The 26,012-nt window shown below is 45.9% G+C and overlaps 2 protein-coding genes and 1 non-coding gene across 7 annotated transcripts in view; 1 reads left to right on the forward strand and 2 right to left on the reverse strand.

Annotated features, from left to right (window-relative positions):
- The window catches only part of LOC146197695 (peptidyl-prolyl cis-trans isomerase FKBP8-like), a 40,858-nt gene extending 35,216 nt beyond the window's left edge, over positions 1-5,642 (reverse strand). The window contains exons 1-4 of one of the 3 annotated variants that reach the window (XM_084599598.1): positions 5,492-5,642; positions 4,891-5,231; positions 3,224-3,371; positions 1,204-1,291 (exon numbers count right to left, since the gene is read on the reverse strand). In XM_084599598.1, coding sequence (XP_084455724.1) covers positions 1,204-1,291; positions 3,224-3,371; positions 4,891-5,217 — 563 coding nt within the window. In that variant the 5' untranslated portion in view covers positions 5,218-5,231; positions 5,492-5,642. Of the gene's footprint in view, positions 1-1,203; positions 1,292-3,223; positions 3,372-4,890; positions 5,232-5,390 lie in introns of all 3 variants that reach the window. The other 2 variants (XM_084599599.1, XM_084599600.1) reach the window with 2 other exon arrangements.
- Positions 5,643-5,880: 238 nt separating this feature from the next.
- Positions 5,881-9,528, reverse strand: LOC146197696 (uncharacterized). 3 transcript variants are annotated; one of them, XM_084599602.1, is made up of 2 exons: positions 9,094-9,250; positions 5,881-8,093 (listed from the first exon to the last, which is right to left on the reverse strand). In XM_084599602.1, exons 1-2 carry the CDS (start codon positions 9,235-9,237, stop codon positions 6,051-6,053), a joined length of 2,187 nt encoding a protein of 728 aa, XP_084455728.1. In that variant the 5' UTR covers positions 9,238-9,250; the 3' UTR covers positions 5,881-6,050. The 3 variants fall into 3 exon arrangements, with proteins under 3 accessions (XP_084455728.1, XP_084455729.1, XP_084455730.1); XM_084599603.1 differs by lacking the exon at positions 9,094-9,250 and adding an exon at positions 9,393-9,528 and having other exon boundaries at positions 5,882-8,093; XM_084599604.1 differs by lacking the exon at positions 9,094-9,250 and adding an exon at positions 8,556-8,867 and having other exon boundaries at positions 5,882-8,093.
- A 12,953-nt stretch (positions 9,529-22,481) lies between these two features.
- On the forward strand, positions 22,482-22,554 carry TRNAK-CUU (transfer RNA lysine (anticodon CUU)). Its single transcript has one exon. It is a non-coding gene; the product is annotated as a tRNA-Lys (tRNA).
- The last annotated feature ends 3,458 nt before the right edge of the window (positions 22,555-26,012 follow it).

A 26,012-nucleotide genomic window follows, 5' to 3' on the forward strand; every position in this document is an offset into this window, starting at 1 on the left:
AAGTGCTTTTAGCTGGCTTTGTGCTAGAAATGATGCAGTTTTAGTCAAACTGAGGAATGTCAGCTTTCATTCCAGTACAAAACTAGGCCATTTAAAATTTAGTTCAGTATCCCTTCAAGAGAACACAATGGGAATCAGCCCTGTTTAGATGGCAAAGCAAATTGCTACAGTGATCCGTAGTTCATTCACCTGCAGTTTATTTCACACAATATTCTGCAACAGGCACAGCTGCAAGGTGTCCTACACGCAGACCTAATTCTGCCGTGTGGCAGTTCAAAATCAGTAGATGGTTCTCATATTTGGTATTGGAATAAGCGCAGTTCTACAGATATTTTGGTTGTGTAATATTCTGAGGTAAAGAAAATGAGAGAGGCATGTGTGTGTGTGTGCACATATATATATATATATATATATATATATGTCCACTCAGACAATCACTATTCTTTCATTATAGTTCCTACACACTTTACTTTCATTTTCTGCACATAATCATCCTAAACCGACACTTCTTTGCAGTTCTCAATTTTCATGAAAGAGGAAGAAAAGTCAGGAGATATTCCAGGTACTGGACTGATGCCTGGTTCTAAAAAACAATGTGTATGCACAATTTAAGCGAGATCGCCTATCATATTTCACTGTGGTACATTATGCATTAGCTGTCAAAATCAAAGAACAAATGACTAAAAGCTGTAAAAGGAGTAACTATGACTCTTGTCTGAGAGGGTCCCTCTTGCAACACTGCCCTCCTCACTATCTAAATGCATGCATCGCTCTCCTCCACCTTGCATTCTCATCGCCCTGTTGTGCATTCCTCCACTCTTACCATAACCTTCTGCTTCCACTGTGGCCACCCTTCAAGTTAAAGTTGTTACCGTGACAGCCACCCTTGGGTTGCACATTTCTCTGCTCTTGCCACATTCCCCCTGCTACTGAGCCACCTGTTGCCTCTCACTCTCTCCCTCTTACCTAAATGTGGGCAGGGGATTTTCATTTCTCTACTCTGCCACCTGCTAGCTGTGTCAGGTGGCAGGCAGTGCTTTGCTCTGCTACTACTTGTCACCGGTGGCAGGTGCCTGGTTACGCCTACTATACCAACAATGTTAACAATGTGCAATACATGTATGGATGCCTAAGAGCTGCAGTCTGAAAACAAATGATGCCCGTGGTTTCCAACTATCCCTGTGCATCAGCCAGAAGCCTTACCTTCCCTTGTCCCCATAGCCCAGCCTGGCAGGTATGACAATTTCAGCCACCTCTCCTTTCTCCATGAGAGCAAGAGTAATGTCCAAGCCTGCACATGCAGACCACAGCAGCCAACGTGTGCTTGAGCAATGGTCTTCACAACACAAGCAGGCACACACAATGAGTTGCATATCATGCTCATAGCCAGTGCGTCTATTATCAGCAACATGTTGCTGCACTGCTAGAAACACCAGCAGAGTCTATGATAAAGCTCAGTCGATTGGCAGCGATAGCATCAGCAACAATTCTGGGCTGCAAAACAGACAAGAAGTGCAAAAAAGTTAGCTAGTCAAGGTTTCTCAACACACCCAAGAAAAAACTGCAAAAGACATGGGATAGAGGCATCGCCTGCTGCCTGCATCTAGTGTCTTTTGTGACTGCACATTTGCTCAATTATAACGCCCACCTTTTTCCTGAAAAAAAAAAAATAATAATAAAAGAGTCAACTAAATATGATATGCGCATTAGCATCTAGCACAAAAATGAAGCTATGCCAGCAACACCTTATTGGCATCAGCATAACAAAATGGTGGCTTGCTATTTCTTCTGTGTCGATAGACTCATCTCGCCTAAAGCAGTTGTGGATACCTATATGCTTCCAGAGTATTTGAAGTGTCCCGTCAGAAAGGCTCCAAACTTGGCTAGAGCTAACATGGAAGCATCAATTGCTAAGACAGACATTTCGAGTTCTCTATGATGTCAGGTTTAAAAAGTGTGATCTTGTGTATGGAGGTAAGTGGCAATCGGACTACCTGAAACTGTGTATGTTTTTGGTGGAACCAAAAAGAAAGACCAGCAAGTAGATTTAAAAAAGGTTCGACAGGCCAAAGAAAGGCTGGTTTTCAGAACAACCAAGCAACAATGCATGCTTTGGTGCTGGACTTAATGGGACAGTTGAAAGAATCGCGATGCATAAACTAGTGTGCCATGGTCTAAAAAGATTTCAGGAGATGTTGAATTTCAAATGCCACAGGTGGCACCAAGGATGAAATGCCCTGGGTCATTAGAGTGACAAGGAGGCTTCTAATAACTACAATAAGTGACGAGTGTGACAACTTTGCTGGCTAGATGGCAGAAGGTAAATGAGGCTGTGGCATTGTTTTCTTCGTAACAACATCAGGGTGGCTTCTATAAGGGTTGGTTGTTTCAAGCAAGGAGAAAATCAGTTTTCTTTACTGCAGCATGAAAACCTGGTTAGCATTACAATAAAGGGCAGTGCAGTTTACTTTCCCCAACTGTGAAAAACAGGTGCAAGTTAAAGTTGAGGGCACATTAGAATAAAGTAAATATGGTATTGGTCTCAATTATTAAATGGAGACCAATACCATATTTACTTTATTCTAATGTGCCCTAAACTTTAACTTGCACCTGTTTTGTCCCATCATGAATTTGCTCTATATTGCAAGAAAAAAAAAAAAAAAGCAATTTAGAAAGGGCCTACCACAAATTCGTTACTGCATCTGGTTTCATCCCATAGCAGAAAATCCACAGCAATGTAAAAGCATAAGGTAATCCCTTCAGGTATGAATTAAAATCCAGTGGGGGCAAAATCTTCAGAATCTCAGGTTTTTGTACCGAGCATACTAGGCATAAATGCAAACTTCCCTGTTGATTAATTATGCTAAATCTGCCGTGACTTCACATACCCATATTGCGACCCGGGTTTATACAGAAAAGTTAGATGCAGTAACAGAAAAATTCAAGGCAATGTTATGCAGTACTAACACAAGGTGAAAAGCTGCAGCTGAAATTGAAGATTTTCACAGGGTAACAGGCAATTAAAAAGGTACTGCTGGACCAAAGTGACATCACTGGCTATGCAAAAATGGCTGAAACAGCCTAATAAACCATGCAGAAACATGCAGAAATCACATCAATCATTCCAGCTCACCTGGAATAAAAGGTAGCAAGAAATACTCTTAACTAATATTGGTGGAGCGCATGCATGACAAATTACTGTTAGTGTTTATGTGACACTCACCACAAACAGTTTCCATGTCGCCCAAAATGATACGCCAATCCTTCTGTTCCTCAAAGACTGTGCCATCATTCAGGGTGCCTTTCAAGTTCAGCACCACCCAGTTTGACCTCTGCGGCCTGAAGTCCTTTCCCTGACCGGGCTTGATCACCTGCAGCCCAGTGAACACTTTGCTGAAAGAAGCTTCCAAAACACTAGCCCCTGACTTGTAACTATTAAGAGACATTGGGCAGATTTTAAAGCATAATAGCACATGTATTTAACAAAACGAAGTGCAGGATGTAAAGCATACAAAGCAAGAATATCCTTTATGCAAATTAGAAAATAAGCTTGTCAATGTTTAACAATATGTCAGTGGACATGTTTTCATGCTCCATCCAGAAATGGAGAACAAGGTGATGCATTCACCGATACAAGACATGGAAACAACTCAGAATAAACATTCTACATAACAGTAGCACAGGGCAAAACACCAATCTGTAATACAGAAAAAAAAATATATATATATATACATAGGCATTAAAAGAAAATAGTGAGAGATTCTTTCATATGCATGGAAGCTTTATTTTATCACGAGATACTTAAAGGCACTAAGCAATGATGAATTCACTGCCCTTTGCCTCCAAAGTTCAAACCTTTCAAAATGATGAGCTGCAAGATATGCTAACACATGAAAAAGAAAGTTTGGATGTCCAATTAGTGGAGACAATGTGATGTACAACTGCCCAAGTTTTTAACTGGCGCGTGTGAAGGCCGCATTTTCTGTGATTCTGAGCATTACGAGCTAACCTGCGAAAAGTCCATGATAAGCAAGGGCTCACCAAACTTTTGCGTAATCTTGACCTTCTGGCAAGTTCGATTCGCACTAAGACGCGGGAGCACAGAAGAGGCGGCCGTCTCGCAAGCCATTAAAGGTTTGGGCGCCTGTATATAAAACCACATCCAAGCAATAAAGAACTAGTCTTTCTGCATGTTGAAAGATGACTGCAGCAAAAGAGCACTGGGCCCCAAAACCTGGATCTAGGACTGTTAGAATTCTGGCCAAATAAAAAATATATCTGAGAGATGTGCACTTTGCATAATCATGACAACACCACAGTGCTGTCAAGAGGTGCCCTGTAATTTCCATCATGGTATGCTGATCAATAAACCCGTTTGGAGGAATGTACCTGCTGTAATCACAAGCACTCCAGCAAAGGCACAAGTGTGCGATGCAAACAGCTTTAATACTAGGAAATAATGCCAATTATCCTCAAGCTTGTGATACCTTGCTTCACAATACTGCCAACAGACGCAGCACTTGAGTTATGAGCACTAGATAGCCTGGGTTCCGTTTTTAAGTCGAGAAATCAATTTCACAACCAAGAGCTCTCCTACTTAAGAAAGAAGATAATTTTCACTGGAATGTTTATGAAAAGAATAAAAGAAGAGAACGAAACCAAGCCCAAAACTAAATTAGCCGCCAAACAAGCTGATCACAAGACCAACTGGACAAGCGTCGTCGCTGCAAGCTTCTCGAAAGAATATGCAGGGCAAAATCGCAATTGAGATAAGCACTCTTCGTTGAGTTTCCGACTAGACTACCACGCGCACTACAAAAATCTAGCGATCATAAGTCGCAACATTTCAAACTTGAAGGCCTCAACCAATTATTTACGTGCACACCTCACCCTTTTTTTAAGTTCACCGCTTCCAAGAACGTCAAGCCAGCCGTCTTCGTCGACTTCTTTCTCAGGCTCTTCGTCCTCGATGACAATTTTCTTCTCTTTCTTGGGCTTACTGGCCGTCTCGTCGGCCTCGAAGCTCTCCAGGGGTGGCATATCCGCGAACGACGAATCGTCTTCATTGTCTCCGGCGCCGTCAGCTTTCGGACTCTGGATCGACGAAAGTTCCTCGATGTTGCCTTTGCCTACCGCCGAGTCCTCACCGAGGCAGTCTCCCTTTGGACCCGGTCGAAGGGGAACGTCTTCATTTGCCACCTCCGTAATCACAGGCATTTTAGTTCTTCTTTCTAGAATAGAACAACGCAAAACAAACTGAGATCAAGCATCCAACAACTTTCCCGTAGTACGGCGGCAACATGCGACGCGGCCCTCAAGGGGGTCAGCGCCCTGCCGAGTTCTAGAACTTTTCTAAACTCGCTACGCAGAACAGCGAATCCTGCAGTTACCATAACATGTGCAGCTACAGACAGTGCAGTGAGCTTTTAACCATAATGAGTCGAGCTAAGCAAGGGGCGTGACGGGTGCGTCGCACCGTCAAGACACTCACATGGCCGTCGACCAGCCTAGCAGACCAGCGTGGTGTTCACACGCAGCCATAGGGAAAGCCAATGACCGTGATTGCCGTGGTTGCGATCGGCGCGACACCGTACGTGTGTTTTTGCTTTTGGTTTGGTTTTGGGGGTTTGTTTAGTTTAACTGAGGCTATAAGACTGAGGCGGCTGAGGCTATTAGAGACGCCGTAGTGGAGGACTCCGCTTATCCGAGTCGTACCCCGCTTGAAATGTCAGCGTAAAATGTTTGAATTTACTGATATTAAGGTTCCCCAAGCAAAATTGGCAAAAAATATGCTGCCCTCCTTCCCTCTCCCTCGTTTTCCCCCCGAGTCTAAATGCGTGCAGGCAGTGCAGTAGTAATATAATACCACCATGGAACACGTTTGACTAATAAAACAGAACCTAGTTCTTTTTTATTTTATAAGCAGTAATGAACAATTGTGTTGCACATATATCAGTTGTTGGCGTACACAGCACATGAACCTTTATTAACACCCTCTGTCCAGCTTTCCCAGCACCGGAGGCCACAGAAAACATGCATCACGAGGAAACCTAATCTCCATTCTCGTTGGCCTCTTGCTCAATATTCGCGTTCTCAATCTCTATTAACTCTGGTGTGCCACCAAACACATGTCCATTTGTCTCCATCCTGTTCTGCAACTGCTCAGCTTCACCTTCAGCTTCCTGTTCTTCAAATTCATTTTCCTCTTCCAACTCAGCATCTGCTTCCTGGTCTTCATTGTCGTCCATGACGTCTTCACCATTAGAGTATGTAGGTGTCCCAGGTTCCTGCTTGACTACAACATGGATTTCATTTGTTACACATAGGTCACCATATATATAATCTGGATGAGCATTTCGATAATGTGACTGTAAAGTCTTCTCCGAGATGTAGTTCTTCAGACAGACCTGGCACTCAAACTTGATTTTTGTGTGGACTTGCATATGACGCTTGAGGTTAACTTGCTTTGTGAAGCGCCTTGGACATTCGTCACAGCTGTAGGGTCGTTCACCAGTATGTGTCCGCATATGTATTTCTAGCTGGTTTGTGGATGTGCACCGCAGGTTACATGTAGGGCACTCATTCTTTTTCTCCACATGTCCTTCCATATGCTTCAGCAAGTGCTGTTCCTTGGCGAAGGACCGCTCACACATGTTGCAAGAAAAGGGATATGCATCTGAGTGGATTTTCATGTGCGAATCAAGTGCGGCTCGTGACTGGAACCTGCGGTTGCACTGCTCGCAGCTGAAGATCTCCTGGTGGCATTTCTTTGTGTGTGCCTTGAGGCGTGTGATGTTTGGAAATGCCTCATCACAGAGCGAACAAGGGTGTGCACGATCCGACTGGTGCGTCTGCAGGTGTGTCCGCAGGTTGATGGCCTTGCGGAACCGCTTCAGACATATGCTGCACTGGTGGGGTCGCTCGCCTGTATGTGTTGTCCGGTGCGAGTTGAGGTTGGACATCTTGGTGAAGCGTTCAAGGCACACGTCACACTGGTATGGCCTCTCTCCTGTGTGGACCATTTTGTGCGATCTCAGGTCACTGTTGGTGTAAAAGCGCTTGTTGCAGAGGTCACAGGCATGGTCCCTTTGACCAAGGTGGATCTTCATGTGTGCCTTCAGGTTGGATGCCACAGTAAAGGACTTGCCACACGTCGGGCATTTGTGGTCTCGTTGGCCAGTGTGGGATAAAAGGTGCGTCTTGACATGGCTGGAAGTTGCAAACTGCTTGCCGCATATCTGGCACTCATGCCGCTTCTCTCCAGTGTGTGTCAGCATGTGCGCACGCATGTTGCTGTTGACAGCAAACTCACGAAAGCAGATTTCACACTGGTATGGTTTTTCACCAGTATGTACAGCCATGTGTGTCTTGAGGTGGGTGGATGTAATAAAGCCCTTGTTGCACACTTGGCAGACATACTTGCGTTCGCCTGTGTGGATTCGTCGATGAGCCTTCAGGTTGCTGGACACTGTGAACTGGCGGCCACAGATATCACATTGGTGAGGCTTGCGTCCAGCATGGATCATCATATGGGTCCTCAGGTTGCTGCGTGAAGTGTACCACTTGTTGCAAATGGTGCAGCAGTGGTCCTTCTTGGCATGGCTTGAGACCAGATGTGTGACATACTCACTTGAATCACAGAAATTTTGCTTGCACAACTCGCAGACATAGACCTTTTGCTCATTGTTTCGGTGGGACTGCACATGTGCTTCTAAAAGGAACTTTGAGCTAAAACTTGATCCACATATAGTGCAAAAATGTCCATGGCCCAACACTGGCATTGCCTCTATAACCATGGGCTCTGGGTCGTCAACATCTTCGGAAAGTGCCACGTCCTCAGGAATGATGATGTCTCCCGACACAACCACACTCTCGGAGAGCGCTACATCTTCAGAGACAACTACTACTTCTGATTTGCTGCCGTCAAGATGGGGCTGAATTGCAGCAGCCACCATGAATGGACACACGTTGCCTCCTTCGGTGCTGTGATGCTGCTCTATCTCCTGCATGGAGGAGAACTGTTCATCACATGCACCACACTGGTAGACGACTGCTTCACAATCAAGCGGCTCCTCTTCCTTTTCCATGGCCACCTGCATGGCAATGAGGAAGAGTTGTGTGACTGCTACCACGGAATGCTGCATAAAAGTATAATGAATATACTCAGTGCAATATAAAGTGCTTTCTAATAAAGAGCACCATTCTAATGGCTGCACACTGCAAAAAATGCGAAAAAGCTATATGGAATGGTCAAGTTCAAAAGAAAAAGAATTGATGCCTTTGGATTCCACACAGGACCCTTGTACATAATTTTGTAAATACTGTGAAAAGATTGCGGACAACAGACTGCTTTTCTCTGACTTAGTGACTGTTATTGATAGTGTTCTGTAATTTGCTTGACTACAATAGCTGAGTATGTATCATTAAAGAACAAATTAGTTGTTCCTGAACTGCACAGGGGTATGGCAAACGAAGCAGCGCGGACAGATGCAGCATCGGGGTATGCAAAATGACAGGAACGCTGACTTGTGGCTTAAGTATGAATATGAACGCACGGCTCGTTAAAACTCTTGCTTGGCTCAATTACTACATGACGGCGATCATCTTTTCTTGCCCTCTAGGGACTGGTAACGAACAAGTAATAGCAAGCTCAGTTCTTAAGCGCCAATGAGACTTTACGATGGACAACACATTGCCGTGGCGCATAGCTTCACACGCCGCAAATGGGGTTGCAGCGGTAAGCACTCTCTAAACGCAATGCTCAGCCACAGGGATCATCGATAGTCATTTAAAGCAAAATCGACAGCATGGTTCAGAAAAGCTTCTTCAAGCCGCCAGACAACGTCCTCGATCTCAATTCGACCGCCCTGCAAGTAATCGTCAATGCTACCAATAACGTGGTGTCGATGAATTTTTCAACATTCATGTAGTGCAGACAGTGCAGACCCCAAGCTGCACGAATCTGCCAAACGATCAGCCGTAAAAACACCACACGAATTGCCGCAAAGCAACAAGTAATCACAATACTCTATGCTTTTTTTCAAGGCTGAGGGAAACGTCAATTATTTGGGAAGCATCCGTTTCATAACGAACCTGTCGTAACAAAACTGAACTGAACATTACTGAACTGTCACCTCCTTGCACGCATAGATCCATGGGCAAACCCAATAAATTAGCATAAATATGCTGACGACAACACATGGCGTCAAGAATTGAAAATTTGTGCGGCGAGCACATCCGAACGAAAACCTTCGGGACAATGCCGACTTGATTTCAGGAAGCGCATTGCCATCGCCTCATTTCGATAGCCGCTGGAGATGAAATGGCACAAGGAAAGCCATGTTGGCATGACAATAACACCGTCATTTTGTAAAGATTGTGAATTTTCTTACCTTCGGTGAAAGGAATTGCGAATTACAGTTTCTTTACTCTTCGAAGTCCAACCGCCGCATCGCAAACAGGGAGATAAGCCTACTTAGGCATGCCTCCCTAAAACTGCTTCGGGCTTCTACTTTTTTTTTTTTTTTTCTTTCCTGCGCACGTGACTAAAGGAACAATCAGTGGAAGCGCCTCTTTTCGGACGGGGTGGTGGCCAGCGCCCTCGGGCGCAATTTAATTTTCGTTTTCTTTCGAACGCAATTTAGCGATTTAGCTGCTACCAGCATACAGCTAATACGCTACCAGCGTTTTTGAATACCCTACTTTCACCTCATACCATCTATTTTCCGGATGGTGCCCCGCTCTCCTCTAAGGTCAGAGCACCGCCATTGACCTTGGCACCGCTTTACATTATTTTGCCCTTACGATGCCGACGCAGACTAGGCAATTTCACCTTCATGGCTTTTCCTGCTAACCACTCAATCTCTTGTAATTTTTAAGTCATATTTGCTACACCCGTAAACCACTGTACGTGAAAGAGGAAATGAACGAGAAGAACTTGTAGAAGTTCTTTCATGTAAATCACGGCAGTGTGAGGTAACTGACTCGCATGAGATGCAGGATTCCCCGCCTAAATCTTTGTTTATGTAGATGCGGGTTCAGCCCCACAAACGTTAGTGAGGCTTGCGGTGATATTGAAAATATTGATCATTTCCTTCTCGCTTGCCGAAGGTTTTCACGTCAGAGGAGGCGTGCATTTAGAAATTCCAATAGCACAACTGCGATTGTTGTCGGTCCCGCTTCTATACTCTCCTTCGGTGCGAGTGCGAAAGGATTTGCGTTGCCTCAAATTTGCCTGTCTTTACATAACTACATCACAGCTACGGACAGATTCCCTTATAATTGCTAACTGTATTCCAAATGTAGAAACTTTCAAATTTTTTGCTCCGTATTTTTTTCTTTTCAATCAATTTTGTGATCTTAAATCTAAGGTTTTTGTTTAGTTGATAATTAATTTAATGCACTAATTCAGTATGCGCAGGACATTTGGCAGTCCACACTGAACCCAGACCAATCCCCCTTTGTGGGTATGTGCCATTTATCAAGGCAGAAGAAGAAAAACTAGGCGTGTTGGTGTATATGTTTTGGAAGGCAGCGCTCGTCCAGGTTCCAGCTCCTTTTCTACGAGCGTGTAGCTTTTTTTTTTTTTTTTTTTTGCGCTCCTTGTCTTCTAAGGTACGGTTTTAATATATCAGACGACTTTATGTTATTTTAACCGGTTTCACCGGAGTCTGAATATTCTGAGCCAGCACCCAGAGCACTATATCACTAGTTCCGTCTTAATTCTTTACTACCACGCCCGATTGCGTTACTCGTTGTGTGTCTTTTCACTGTCCACAGCATTTCCTGAAATTAAAATCTCAGTAGAAATTGCAGTAGTAGAGCATTCTCCAATGCATTCTCTGCCCGGCACGTTTGTTTGTGGTCGCCGTAGTGCTGGCTTAAGAAAAAGGTGGCTCCAGCCAACGTTGCTCACGCTCCCTTAACGACTAAAACTTTTCCCAGCAGAATTTTTCATAAAGTTAACACAGGAATTTTCGTTATTTTAGTTTTGCATTGCCATCTAGCGCTCATAACAGCAACGAACATTTTTTATTGGAGTGATTTGAAGAACTGGATGGAGGCATGGAGGCTTTCGTTCGTCCGATTGGTGTAAGAAGGCGCTACCAGTGCTGCCACGGCCGGTCTTGAGGGAAAAGAGAAACGCGCTCCTCTCCCTCCAGACTGGCGCTGCAGCGTTAGCGGCGCCCACTGCTCACTACTTTTGCCAACAAACCATGTGCTTCCTTTTGTACTTTAGTTGCTTTAGTGCACGTAGAGACAAATGTTAGCTGTTTCGGTCAATGGATCTATTAACGTTGGTTTCGGTATTTAGTCAGTCGCCGTGCACAAGAGCTTACTGATTAATTTGATAGGTTCGAATAAGTACTTCATCACTGGATGCCATTTCAGTACCATTCCTCAGTGCCAGCATTGAGCAAGTGAGATTTTTATTTATTCCTTGATTTTTATGACGGCATCCCAGCACTAGGAAAGGACAGATTTTGTACTGTATTGTCGCTTAAGCTTTCATTACCTAGATTAAATCCCTGCTTCATAGAAGGCAACGAACGCTAGACCTTCACGCTCGACCTAGTAAAAAAAAAAAAAAAATAGTTGTTAACCCTTGTTGAATTGCGATAGCAACGGCGGAAGCTTCTTTTGTCTGCTACATATTATTCACCTATCACATTATTGCGCACACGTAGAGAGTGACGCGAGAGCGTAAGTTATAACCCACATAAATGAGAAGGGTTCAATGCTGCTGAACCGAATGTGGAGCGAAAGTATTAATTAGCTGCCGGTGACCGAGCGTTCTTCATCAAATGTGGCCTCCGCCGGGACTACGCGACGACTCGAAACCTGGCGCAGTATTGCTATCGCGATAAAACTTCAGCCCGAGCCAACGTACTTAGATATAGACAGTTGGAAAACTGTGCTGCTAGTGGTAGTGGTGAAAACTGTGCTAATGCGCCGCGCTTCGAAGTGGGCCCAACATAGGGTGCGTTCCAATTCTTAGACGTCTAGCAAGACTGCTTCGTAGACGTCTACGTAGACGTCAACAGGTTCGCGTATTGGAACGCGCCTACCTGTCTACGCCTGGCGTCACCTCGCGGCATAAAGGTTGAACTAAAACGTTTGAATAACTATCATAACGCTGTTTTCTTTAAAGATTTACGACAATACAGGTGAAAATCCCGTTTTTAACGGTTTGCCGATTTTTTGCAGCAACAATATTATATTTGTAATCGCCATAACTTAGATATGCTATTAATAGGTTAACTTGTAGCAGACCGACTTCTCACGCAATGAGTCCGCTCACGAATTGACGGAAGAGAACGTTAGTCCGTTTTTCCTTTTTTATTACTGATGCTGAAGTGTACATGCTTCTCAGATGTCTCATTCACACAGCTGTAAGAATGAAAACATGCAAAATACTGTAAACTTGAGGGGATTATGGACGAAAGGTGATAACCGGCTACAGCAAACGAAAACTTTGTACCGTTACACCTGTTGTCCGTAGTCACTAGACGAGGAAACCAAAGACAACAACTCGTTTTAATAATGTACAGGCACAAAAAAATCAATGCGCAACAAGTCGGCATCGTCAGGCGAGTTCGTTCTTCCCAGATTAACTGAAAATCCGCGGAACAGTTTGACACGGCTACTACAGCAAGGTAGAAACACACACGTGCGCCGTACAGCAGCCGTCCCGACTCCCGGCGAGGTGCCCAGAAAGCGACGAGTTCGTCGATAACATCAATATTGAAGGATCTCGTCGTCAAGTTAAAAAAGAAGACCAACAGCATCCAACGCATGCTTTCCTCTCAGTGCGCGGTACAAGAATCTGCACTGCTGCGAATCTTACGACCATAAAGACAGCTAAATTAGCCTCTAGCTAGCGCATACATTGACGTAACAACTCACGTTTGAAAGATCGTTCATATGCATACTCCGGCGTTCGCAAATAGCACGACCACCGTACAGCTACTGCAACCACCGCACGCACGACTCGCTCAGCGCGAAACGCGTTCTGTCCGCCATGTTTAGACAGCAAAGTAGTCTGCATCGATGTTGACTTCGGCGAAGCCGTCTACGCGAGACTGCTTCGCGAGAATTGGAACGCGTCCCAAGATGGCGGCTGCTCGCGTAGCCGTCTAAGTAGACGTCTACGAGGGGGTATTGGAACGCACCCATAGAGTTCCTTACACTACCGAGAGGGAAAGCTGAGGGCGCTGCTATAGTGCCTAGAATATACTGGCTAGTGTGCCGATGGCGCGCGCTGGCGTGTCCGCCGCGGTGATGCCTTCCCGCCGCCACCGCGGGGCGGCGCTACCAATAGCTAAGGTGCTATCGCTCCGCGTTCGCGGCCTCGGCAGCATAGGCGGCATATAGGTCGGGATAGCGCGCTGCGCTTTTCACTGCGAAACCTGTCTCTTGACGGTTTAAGCGCACTTTGTGTCTAAAAACAGTCTTGGTGGAAGACATTCATCCGTCCTAGTACTGTGCGGAGAAAATCATACGCTCAAATAGCGCTCGAGGAAGCGTTTAACAAATACTGTCTGGTCCATGTCTGCTATAAATCTGTTTTATTTATTCAGCTGAACCGGATAAGGTCTTAAGCAGAACACATATTGACTTCCTGATATCCAGCGAGAGAAGAAATTTGAGAAAACCACCTAAAGTTGACACGTTGGTTGCAATAGTTTGTTAATCTTTGATTAAACGATCGAGTCCGGGCCGGATTCAATATATTGCTATGAAATATTCCGATGACGATTTTATTTGATCTAGAGCCACTCGATTGCGATCCACGCATCGCGATTGCGGATGTAAGGTATCGTATGCATCTTCCTTCTGAGTGAGCGCTCAGTCAGCCCAGGTGGTTGTCCCGAATTATGGGAACTATATTCTTAATCGCGATCTAACCCGGAACGGATCAACGACGACTGTTATTGTCCGTGTGACACAGGTATCAGAAAATACCCTTAATATTTTACACTGTTCATTAATCCAACTTTGAATTTTATTTACTCTTCGGTCTTTTCTTATGGTCCATGGTATATCGCGATGCCGCAGTCAAGTGCTACGAACGTCAATACGTATACGGGCCTCATGCTTTCGGATAGGTTACGTCGACGTTTCTGCAATTCAGTCATGCTTATTGCTAAGGTGATATATATCAGGTTAGTGACGTTTTATAGCGTCACATATATGCTACAGAAAAGAAGGGCGATCTTGCTTTTTCGTAACATATATTGCACGCGCGCATGTTTTCAACGATCGCATGCGACAATAAACACAAGCAGTCTGAACCTGACTTCAGTTTTTGTTCTCTCTTTATTCATTTGTTTTATTAGGAAGTCACTTAATTGTTGCTTCATACATAAATGATTATTATGCGGTGTGCTTTCTTTTGTAACAGAAGGAAAGGCAAGAAACAAAAGTGGTGATTGTATCACTGATTCTTTTTTTTTTTTACAAAGTCTACAATATAGTAAAATTTGAGCAAAAAGGCGCAGCAACAATAAACAAGTAAAAATATAGAAATGCACCGCTAAAGATTTTGGAGAAAGGCCGCACATATGACACCGCAATAATTTTAAAGTAGTCTGATACCAATTTTTGGTGGTATTCTTTTTTTTTCACTTGCTAATGATGCGCTAGATATTCCTGTATAATTCTCCACGTGGTTTCTCGCTTACCACCGCTAAGTAATTTATAATTAATTTTACTTTCTTCAACAGTTTCGGCTTCGCGGTTTCAGCAGCCGAGCGGTTGTTGTACGGTCACAATTGTCTAGGTCACGCGCGTGATTCAAAAAAAAAAAAAAAAAAAAAAAAAAAAAAAACAAGCTTTAACCACAGACTCACTTATTAGCTCCTCGTTTTGCGCTTTCAATAGAGCCACTTGTTCTGCGCTCCATGCCAGTTTTCTCTTAGCTCTTCTCAGAGCGCGAGAAATGTTGCAGCATTTATTTGGCTAGTTGCATGCTTTAATTTTCCTTCTTTCTGCGCATCTTGTGTAAGCCTCCGCTGGTATTTGCATTCAGCGCAGCTAACCCCTTCAGAGTTGACGGTCAAGCGACACTTTTTCTGCAAAATATATTCCCATGAATGATATGTGCTTCCTGAATCAGCTGGTTGCAGGTCACATTCGGAACAAAACCCTCCAGTGCACTCTACCTATATAGCTCTATCTTCAGCTTTAGATATTGTTGTATTGTACGCGCTTTTTTTTTTTTTCTTTTCCGAGAATATACACTGTAGTGTCCACATAACTGCGTTCAAGCTTCCAAAAGTTATCACTTTTTCTATGTACAAAGTGACAAAGTTCTTTTTCTTTTTTTAGGCTCGATGACGCGCTTAGGCTACAGATCCAGCAGGTGCTTCGGTTAATTTGGTCCAAGTTGCAGGTATGTAAATTGAGTCAAACGGATCCCGAGGCTCAAAGCTGCACGTCTGCTGCTGCGGGCACGAGTTCTCGCTCGACTCTCCTCCTTGGAAGCATTGTCAAACATCCTTGACGGTGCGTGCATGGCTGTGTCGTCTGCAGTCGTTTAGCGGCCGGTTGGTCTCAGAGGTTCCTCAACTTTCTTTTCGATGTCTTCTTAGGCAGAAGATGGTTCGGATAATGGTCGAATAGCGTTGGCACGGTTTCGGGCTTAATTCGTGGTCTATCTCTAGCGAGCTCGTTGACGATGCCGTTTACTGTCACTTTGAACGTTCTCTCGATGTAGCTCTCCTCAAAATATTTTTCGCAGACAACACACGTTGAAGTCAACTTGCGGTCCTGTCTTTTAATCAGCCGCTTCCACTCAGCAAGCTGCGCAGGGTCCGATGGCACACCGAACATAGGAACCTAGTCCTGATTCGAGCGGTAGCCACTCCGACAGAGCGACACGAAACATGTCTTTCCCTGCCCTGATGCTTTATTTTTAGCATCATTAGTCGTTGCAAATTTAATTATCTCATATTAATGCAAGAAACAGAACGACTAAAACAAAAGAACAGCGTAGACGCGTCCAAAGCGCTCGAACCCACTGATGGCTCGGCCAGCGCAGCGCGCAGCTGCGGCAGATCAAGGGCGCGCCGGCGGCCGACGGCGTCGACGGCACCTTTACGATGAGCAGCGCCCCTGGCGGCCAAAGTTGGAAGGCATCGCCGGCGCGGACACCTCCTCCCATTGAGAGAGCCCTCCGCACGGCACACTAGCCAGTATATTCTAGGCACTATATAGGCGCGTTCCAATACGCGAACCTGTAGACGTCTACGTAGACGTCTACGAAGTAGTCTTGCTAGACGTCTAAGAATTGGAACGCACCCTATGGCTTTCGCGGTCTATGTACGCACCTTCAGATGATGATGATGACGAAAAAGAAACATTGCAGTAACGCCACTCCACGTATCCGAGAAAAACCGATTGTTCCGCAACAAGTAGCACACCGGCCCATGATTCTTAGCGCGCCCATGGTGGCTGAAGTGCAGCGCTATAGTGCCTAGAATATACTGGCTAGTGTGCCGTGCGGAGGGCTCTCTCAATGGGAGGAGGTGTCCGCGCCGGCGATGCCTTCCAACTTTGGCCGCCAGGGGCGCTGCTCATCGTAAAGGTGCCGTCGACGCCGTCGGCCGCCGGCGCGCCCTTGATTTGCCGCAGCTGCGCTGGCCGAGCCATCAGTGGGTTCGAGCGCTTTGGACGCCTCTACGCTGTTCTTTTGTTTTAGTCGTTCTGTTTCTTGCATTCATATGAGATAATTAAATTTGCAACGACTAATGATGCTAAAAATAAAGCATCAGGGCAGGGAAAAGACATGTTTCGTGTCGCTCTGTCGGAGTGGCTACCGCTCGAATCAGGACTAGGTTTCTATGTTCGGTGTGCCATCGGACCCTGCGCAGCTTGCGTAGTGGAAGCGGCTGATTAAAAGACAGGACCGCAAGTTGACTTCAACGTGTGTTGTCTGCGAAAAATATTTTGAGGAGAGCTACATCGAGAGAACGTTCAAAGTGACAGTAAACGGCATCGTCAACGAGCTCGCTAGAGATAGACCACGAATTAAGCCCGAAACCGTGCCAACGCTATTCGACCATTATCCGAACCATCTTCTGCCTAAGAAGACATCGAAAAGAAAGTTGAGGAACCTCTGTGACCAACCGGCCGCTAAACGACAAAAACGCAGTGCCGTAATGCCAGTGGTGCAGACGACAGCCATGCACGCACCGTCAAGGATGTTTGACAATGCTTCCAAGGAGCTGGCAGCAGAAGAGCCGAGCGAGAACTCATGCCCGCAGCAGCAGACGTGCAGCTTTGAGCCTCGGGATCCGTTTGACTCAATTTACATACCTGCAGCTTGGACCAAATTAACCGAAACACCTGCTGGATCTGTAGCCTAAGCGCGTTATCGAGCCTAAAAAAAGAAAAAGAACTTTGTCACTTTGTACATAGAAAAAGTGATAACTTTTGGACACTACAATGTATATTCTCGGAAAATAAAAAAAGAAAAAAACAAGCGCGTACAATACAACAATACAACAATATCTAAAGCTGAAGATAGAGCTATATAGGTAGAGTGCACTGGAGGGTCTTTGTTCCGAATGTGGCCTGCAACCAGCTGATTCAGGAAGCACATATCATTCATGGGAATATATTTTGCAGAAAAAGTGTCGCTTGACCGTCAACTCTGAAGGGGTTAGCTGCGCCTAATGCAAATACCAGCGGAGGTTTACACAAGATGCGCAGAAAGAAGGAAAAAGCATGCAACTAGCCAAATAAATGCTGCAACATTTCTCGCGCTCTTAGAAGAGCTAAGAGAAAACTGGCATGGAGCGCAGAACAAGTGGCTCTATTGAAAGCGCAAAATGAGGAGCTAAAAGTGAGTCTGTGGTTAAAGTTTTTTTTTCTTCTTTCTTTTTTAATCCCGCGCGTGACCTAGACAATTGTGACCGTACAACAACCGCTCGGCTGCTGAAACCGCGAAGCCGAAACTGGTGAAGAAAGTAAAATTAATTATAAATTACTTAGCGGTGGTAAGCGAGAAACCACGTGGAGAATTATACAGGAATATCTAGCGCATCATTAGCAAGTTAAAAAAAAAATACCACCAAAAATTGGTATCAGACTACTTTAAAATTATTGCGGTGTCATATGTGCGGCCTTTCTCCAAAACCTTTAGCGGTGCATTTCTATATTTTTACTTGTTTATTGTTGCTGCGCCTTTTTTCTCAAATTTCACTATATTGTAGACTTTGTAAAAAAAAAAAAGAATCAGTGATACAATCACCACTTTTGTTTCTTGCCTTTCCTTCTGTTACAAAAGAAAGCACACCGCATAATAATCATTTATGTATGAAGCAACAATTAAGTGACTTCCTAATAAAACAAATGAATAAAGAGTAAGAACAAAAACTGAAGTCAGATTCAGACTGCTTGTGTTTATTGTCGCATGCGATCTTTGAAAACATGCGCGCGTGCAATATATGTTACGAAAAAGCAAGATCGCCCTTCTTTTCTGTAGCATATATGTGACGCTATAAAACGTCACTAACCTGATATATATCACCTTAGCTTCCGGGTTAGATCGTGATTGAGAATTTAGTTCCCATAATTCGGGACAACCACCTGGGCTGACTGAGCGCTCACTCAGAAGGAATATGCATACGATACCTTACATCCGCAATCGCGATGCGTGGATCGCAATCGAGTGGCTCTAGATCAAATAAAATCGTCATCGGAATATTTTATATTGAATCCGGCCCGGACTCGATCGTTTAATCAAAAGATTAACAAACTATTGCAACCAACGTGTCAACTTTAGGTGGTTTTCTCAAATTTCTTCTCTCGCTGGATATCAGGAAGACAATATGTGTTCTGCTTAAGACCTTATCCGGTTCAGCTGAATAAATAAAACATATATATAGCAGACATGGACCAGACAGTATTTGTTAAACGCTTCCTCGAGCGCTATTTGAGCGTATGATTTTCTCCGCACAGTACTAGGACGGTATGAATGTCTTCCACCAAGACTGTTTTTAGACACAAAGTGCGCTTAAACCGTCAAGAGACAGGTTTCGCAGTGAAGAGCGCAGCACGCTATCCGGACCTATATGCCGCCTATGCTGCCGAGGCCGCGAACGCGGAGCAATAGCACCTTAGCTATTGGTAGCGCCGCCCCGCGGTGGCGGCGGGAAGGCATCACCGCGGCGGACACGCCAGCGCGCCCTCGGCACACTAGCCAGTATATTCTAGGCACATAGCTCTATGATGGGGCCCAAACCACGGCCGCTCAATGGAGGCGCACTTGGGTGCGGCCCGTCGCGTCGCCCAGAAGAGCCGTATTGCGCCTAGTTCTCATCGCCACCGCTGCGGCGCCACCGCTCCGGGACGAGTCCGGGCGGAGAGCAGCGCGCAGCGGCCGTGGCTGTGCTTTCGTTTCGGCGTCCGCGTGGTCGGCGCTTGCTCAATTTAGGATTTATGAGCGGCGTTTCACACATTATGTGATGCTACGTGCAAGTTTGCTATTGATAAGGTGATAGCGGCAAGTCATCATCACTGGGCTTTTCCAAGTCATTCGTGGTCTTCCGTTTACAACGAGAACGAGGCAGTCGTGTGCTTCACTGAGTGCGCACCCATTTAGTTGCGTTTCAACCACTGTAATAACGTATTAGATATTGCAATCTTGAAATCTGGACATGGTGTGGGGCCATTTATTCAGCGTGCACTTTTATGGAAACTTACAATTCAGGACGTAGCGTTCAATATTATTGTTCAGCCTGTTCCTCCGTTTTCGCTGGATATAATATTCAAGTGGGTACCCCCAACAAAACATACTAGCTAACAAAAACTGTTGCAAAAGACACAACACAAGACAGCCAGTTCAACGACACGCCCGCAGGCTCAGGCAATTTTTTTCTCGTTTGAGTATGAAGCCGCGTGATGCACAAAAGACACACAAGCTTGTTTTACATGCGAAGAACTTTTCTCGAAAAAGGTTTATGTACCAGCGTGATTTTTTCCACTGTCTGATTGATGTTGCCTGTCCATTTGGTCAGCAGTGGTCGCATTAGTTTGGTTAGGTCCTTAGTGCGACTGCGGTCTTCTCTCTCGCAGATCAACTCCGGATATTGCACAAAATAGGGAAGACGGGATGAAATTAACATGTTGCATAGCTTGCTGCTTCTTATGACCTGCGGGCACTTCATCACCTTGCTAACAAATGTGCATGGTGATTTTCAGATACCTTAGGCGTCCATCATCAAGAATTTTTATAAGTCCAGGGTTTTGCAGGAATCACAAGGCACAAAGTTAATAAATGGATGGGGCTAATAAAATAAAATTATTGACACTCTAAAGTAAGCACTAGAAGTTATTTAAACTTTGGTAATATATAAAGAATGAAAACACAGGCAGGCACTGAAAACAGAATAAATAAAAATGTTTCATGAGATTCTGTAAAACTATTCATACTTTCTCTTCAAATGGACATGCAAGGTAACCAGCCAAGAATTCAATCGGTGCTAACTCTATATCAGCTGCTGGTTCACACCACACATGAATGAATCCAAGCTGACTCGAAAACTCTCGCAGCAGACGTGATATAGCAGTTGGCGACTTTCATAATCACGAATGCCAAGTTTTATACCTGCGTATTGTTGATAGGTGCATTTGCATACTGATGCTTGCAAGTTGCCACCTTGCTCAAAGCATGGCAAAATGTGTGTAATCTCAGTCGATCTATTTTTTTTTTTTCGCTAGTGGTACCTTCAGTATTTTCTCCGAGGTGAAAACGGCAGCCCTTGTATCAACTTTGTCGTTCCCGCCTTTGAATTGCCTTAGGCTGCTAAAAAGCGATACTATAGACCCGCTTTGAGAACCTGCTTTAGGGCGTATCGGAAGCTGAAAATAAGATTCGGGTAAATGCAATGCACTAGTAAGGCACACAGAAGACATTGATGTAAGATACTTGATGTGATCAAGAAGGTACTTAATTTGTGCCACTGTGGATCTGGTTGTCATGATTGTTGCTTCGTACGTTCGTTTGGTTAGCCTTTGCTTCGACGTGCCTCCTTGGACCTGAATGTCTTCGATATGGCAAAGCCCAACTCTAACCAAGAGAGTCGCTCGTCATCTGACAAATAGAGCGGCTCCTCTTGGTGTCTCCATGGCTTCACTTATGCGATGTTGGGCAAGGCATACCATTTTGATATCATCGTCATAAAAGTGATCGTGGCGCAGCCATCTTGAAACACGTGCTTCAGGATGACACGGGGCCGGTTGTCCAGGAGGAAATGAAGTGTAGCTATAACAAGTGGGGAAAATAAAGCTATTGACCTGCGCACATTAATTTTTTCAAGGTTGTTTGGCTCAACATGAGCCCGCGTGAGTAACTTAACTTGTAATGTGGGCAGTTCGGGAACACGGAAGGGACAGCTGAAGGAAGCAGGATCTTCAGTTTTATGTTCTTCCTGTAATCGTCATCTGTGAAGTGCACTGAGTATACCACTGACTTGTCACTCGGCTCCCACAGGCTTCCTTTTCCATCCTAGCCCTCCCGAGATATGTTTTCCAGCCATGCTGCTCGACGTTGTCAATCGCACGGGAACTCATGGTAACCGATCTTTTCTTGCTTTCATGGTGCACAGCGGCACACAGCAGTTGCCTGGCATAATGCTGCATACGCTTAGGACGCTGTTGACACAGGCACCGATGACACGCATGCAGAACTATCAGAACCACGCGGTTATGCTGAGTAGTCAAAACGATAACGTACGCGCCAACCCAGCCAGCGCGCTCCTTCCGCGTCGTCTGCTCGTCCGTGCCGGCGGCGCTTTGTCCTGGAGTGGTGGCGCCCCCGCGGAGAATGACGGCGGAAACTGCAACTTCTCCCAATACGCGCTTCCCCAGCCATTGAGGCGCGACGCGACGGGCCGCACCAAGTGCGCCTCCATTGAGCGGCCGTGCCCAAACAATCGCCGGTCCGGCCGCAAAGCGACCGCAGCGTCTCTCTCTCTCTCTCTCTCTCTCTCCCCCCCCCCCCCCCCTTCCCGCTGCTGTAGATGGGTGAAGCCATATGAACTAATACACAGGCGGAAATTTTAAAATACTACTAACCTTCCTCTTTTAGCAATGCAACGAATAATAAAATTGTGCTTGTGTTTGTAAACATACTTTTGTACGCATATGAAAGCCACCGCGTCGCGTCTGAAGCAGGTAGATTGCAGACGCGGCTCAAGCGGGTACGTCTACAAACGCGGTAGCGTCAAGGTAGCGTTTCATAAAAAACGCAGGTGCAGTTTTATTATTTCCTGTTGTCTTGCTAAAAAGAAAGCACACATTCCCAGCGTTCCAAATCGGCTGAATAGAGAAGAAAGCGAAGGACATTAATTCTACCCATGCAGAGGTTGCTGCTATGGTCCAGCAGATATTTAAAAAAAAAAATTAAATAAAGATCACATTCAAAATACCTCCTATAAATTTCTTATAGGCCTAATAGCGCCACGCAAGCAGAGGCCCGGCTAGCTCAGTCGGTAGAGCATGAGACTCTTAATCTCAGGGTCGTGGGTTCGAGCCCCACGTTGGGCGTAGTCTTTTTTTTTTTTTTTTTTTTTTTTTTTTTCGGTTGTACTTAGCTTGTCAGCGCGAACGTCGTACCACGACAGCTATGCTGGAAAAAATTGGCAGTGGCAAATTAGCTTGTCAGCGCGAACGTCGTACCACGACAGCTATGCTGGAAAAAATTGGCAGTGGCAAATGCTTGTCCGAGGTAATCCAAGGCGTATTCGTCTAACAACGAAGCTTGTATTATTTCTACAAGGCTGGATGAGAAGCACAAACAGTAGCGTAAATTGCGGGGGTGGGAGTATTGCATGCTGTCCCCACAGTATCCGAGTGTCACCCTGATATTCGCACCGGGACCATTCGGTGCAATCGGTCGAAATCGAATGATACGAGGAGCGCATGCACCATGGTTAAGCCGCGGGAGCGAGGGGGCCTATTCCCTTTTACAGAATGACCTGGCAGGATCACATATGTTCAAGAAGCAGTGTTGTTATTTAATCACAATCTTCCAACGACCAATATTTATGATGACTCTCTTTTCTGGTATCGCGGATCACTGCGATTGAGTCGGATAAGGTAAAAGGTACTGCGGATTTAAAAAGTAATAACTACGGTTGGTTGGTTTGTGGGGTTTAACGTCCCAAAGCAACTCAGGCTATGAGAGACGCCGTAGTGGAGGACTCCGGAAATTTCGACCACCTGGGGTTCTTAACGTGCACTGACATCGCACAGCACACGGGCGCCTTGCTTTTCGCCTCCATCGAAAAGATGCCGCCGAGGCCGGGATTCGATCCCGCGTCCTTGGGAACAGTAGTCGAGCGCCGTAACCACTGCGCCACCCCGGCGGGGTAAGTAATAACTATAGGCACCACGCAAACCAGTTACAAGTATTCCTCGAAGCTTTCATCATGGTCTTTCTCTTGTTCGGTCTTAGAGAACGTTAACAGCCTGCTAGGCAAGCGCTCAGTTTTGCTACTCGACTTGTGGCATGCATAAAGCCAGACGAATGACGTGTGTTCCGCGATGGCGACGGAGTCTCGGCATGGAGGGAACAGCAGTCTGAGCAGTCGGTCGTTGGCTGGTCATAAAGGCACTTACCGGAAGGTCAAAAACCTGCCCGGAGCAGTTCATGAGCGGGGGTTTTTCGGCCTTCCTTATTCAGCTGTGGGGAGAGAAAGGGGAGACTGAGTGCCCCGCGCTATGTACACGTTTTCATCCCGCCAAGGCTGCTGCCCGCCGTACGCCCATCGTCTACACACGTTGTTTTACGACTATATGTGCACTACAGCATTTTTAGACCGCTCGCGCAAGGACAGAGGGCAGCTGGAGAGAGAGAGAGGAAAAAACGATGCTCGTAGCAGTGGTTCCTTGCTTTTTTTCTCTGATTCCTCTTTGTGAGGCCGTTTGATGGAGTGGTGTCACACGAAATAAATTAAACACAAATTTTTTGGTTCTGCTTGCACCTGCTTTGCGTGAATGTCAAAAATTACTTTATTGCATTGTTCAAAGAAGGTAAATAATCTAATATGCATTTTGTGTACTATTGTGCTTGGAGGCGAAACGAAGTGGCGTCCGTGTGCTGTGCGATGTTGTTGTTGGGGCTGTAGGAAGAAGGAAAAGAAAATGCACGGGCCTGCTACTGGCTCTGTAGCTGAGCCGCCTTTGCTGCCTCGTGCAGATAGGAGAGAAAATAGAGAAGAAAGAAAAAGAAGAGGGAAAGAAAGACGCGCGCCGCAACAACAGCCGTCGTCCACCACCGAAGCGCTGGCGGGTGCAATGACGGCCTACAACAGATAAAAATTCGGTGGCAGGCCAGCCCCCGTCGCAAGCGGCGGTGACCTACCTGCCCCGGCTCCATCAGGGGAGTGCGATGTCAGCGCAAAGATACCCAGGTGGTCGAAATTACTCCGTAGCCCTCCACTATGGCTCCCCTTTCTCTTTCCATTTTCAATCCCACCTTCCTATCTTCCTTTACGGCGCGGTTTAGGTGTCCACATAGCAAGTGTGACAGATACTGCGCCTTTCCCTTCCTGTGAACAATTATTATTATTTATTATTATTGTGCTTCGCTAACATGAATAGTTTTTCCCGAGCAAAATTTTTCTCGAAGTGATAACGAATCACGAGGAAAAACAGGGAAAAAATAAACTCCAATTCAGAAAAATATTTCCCTAATTCAATACATGGACAGTGCAGTGGACAACGTAGAAAAGTTTGAGAGCGTTTCTAACTTTTTAGAGCGCAGCTCTTTGGCATCCGTTCCTGGGTTTCGCGTCGGCGTCGGCGTCGTCGTCGGCCTCGTAACCAGCTCCGCCCCTCTTTCATCCCCCCAGCGCTAGCAGCGACCGACTGATACCGCTGGATGCCGCTGACGCCGCTAGAGAGTCAAGATAACGTGACTGCATAGAACACCGTCGCCGCCATGCAGAAAGAAGAGGGGAGGGTCCCCCCCCCCCCCCCCCCTGTTCCTGTGTGGCGGATAGGGTGCTCTTCAGTTGCCGACGCGCCGGTTATTTCACGTAGGCCCCGGTACGTCGACGAATACGTGACCACCTTCCCACGGCTAGACCTGGTTCTTGGCGCTGCGGAAGCGAGGGTACCATATTGTTTGCGTCGGCATCGGCGGCGTTGTCCCTGAAACCAACTCCGCAGCTGGGGTTGACTCACTATCGGCGTCAGCAGCATCAGTCAGTCGCTGCTATCTCTTCCCTCCTCCCTTTATCGCGTTGTCCGCTTGTTGCGCGCGCTTCTGCCCCCATCGTTTGCCGCTGGGTGTACACGCCGCCCCCCTCCCCCCTCTTCCTGCGAGTCTCCGGTTGTCAAAGCGCCGGCTCGAATTTAATTCCTTTCTTCGCTCCTCCTCCAATGCAACCCTTGTGCGGTGGCAATCAGAGAGCCAGATCGGTGGCGGCGGATCTGTATATGTGCACCGCCCGAGCCGACACCCATGTTAGTAGTGGGGGACTTTAATGTTGACATAAAGACAAACAGGAATTTCTTCACACTTATGCGGGAGAACATCCCGTTCCTCTCGCTCGTAACGCGTCCCACGGCTGTGACATCCTCGCGAGGCACTTGTATAGATCTCGTCTTTGAGAATCAAGCATTGGTGTACCAAGTCGAACTTATATCAGTCTATTACTCCGACCACAAAGCTTCCTTCATGGCTGTCAAGAACTGTTAGTGGAGTCTTTGTTAAAGGAATACGTGTGAAAAAAAAATTCTGTGATAGCGCATACATGTGTTGCTCGATTTCTTTGCCTCAATCTATCGAAAAGGTGAAACAGCTTATTTGCTGCGCTCAAATTTCGCATTAGGAAGTAACGTAATCGTCGGTAATTTTTTTAATTCTGATCAAATTAATGAGCCCCGCCGCGGTGGTGTAGTGGTAAGACGCCCGACTACTGTGCTGGAGTACGCAGGTTCGATCCCGACCGCGGCGGCTGAGTTTCGATGGAGGTGAAACGAAGAGGCGTCCGTAT

The sequence above is a fragment of the Amblyomma maculatum genome, chromosome 3 (assembly GCF_055883805.1).
Source record: "Amblyomma maculatum isolate TAMU_Amacu chromosome 3, ASM5588380v1, whole genome shotgun sequence".
Lineage (NCBI taxonomy): Eukaryota > Metazoa > Arthropoda > Arachnida > Ixodida > Ixodidae > Amblyomma > Amblyomma maculatum.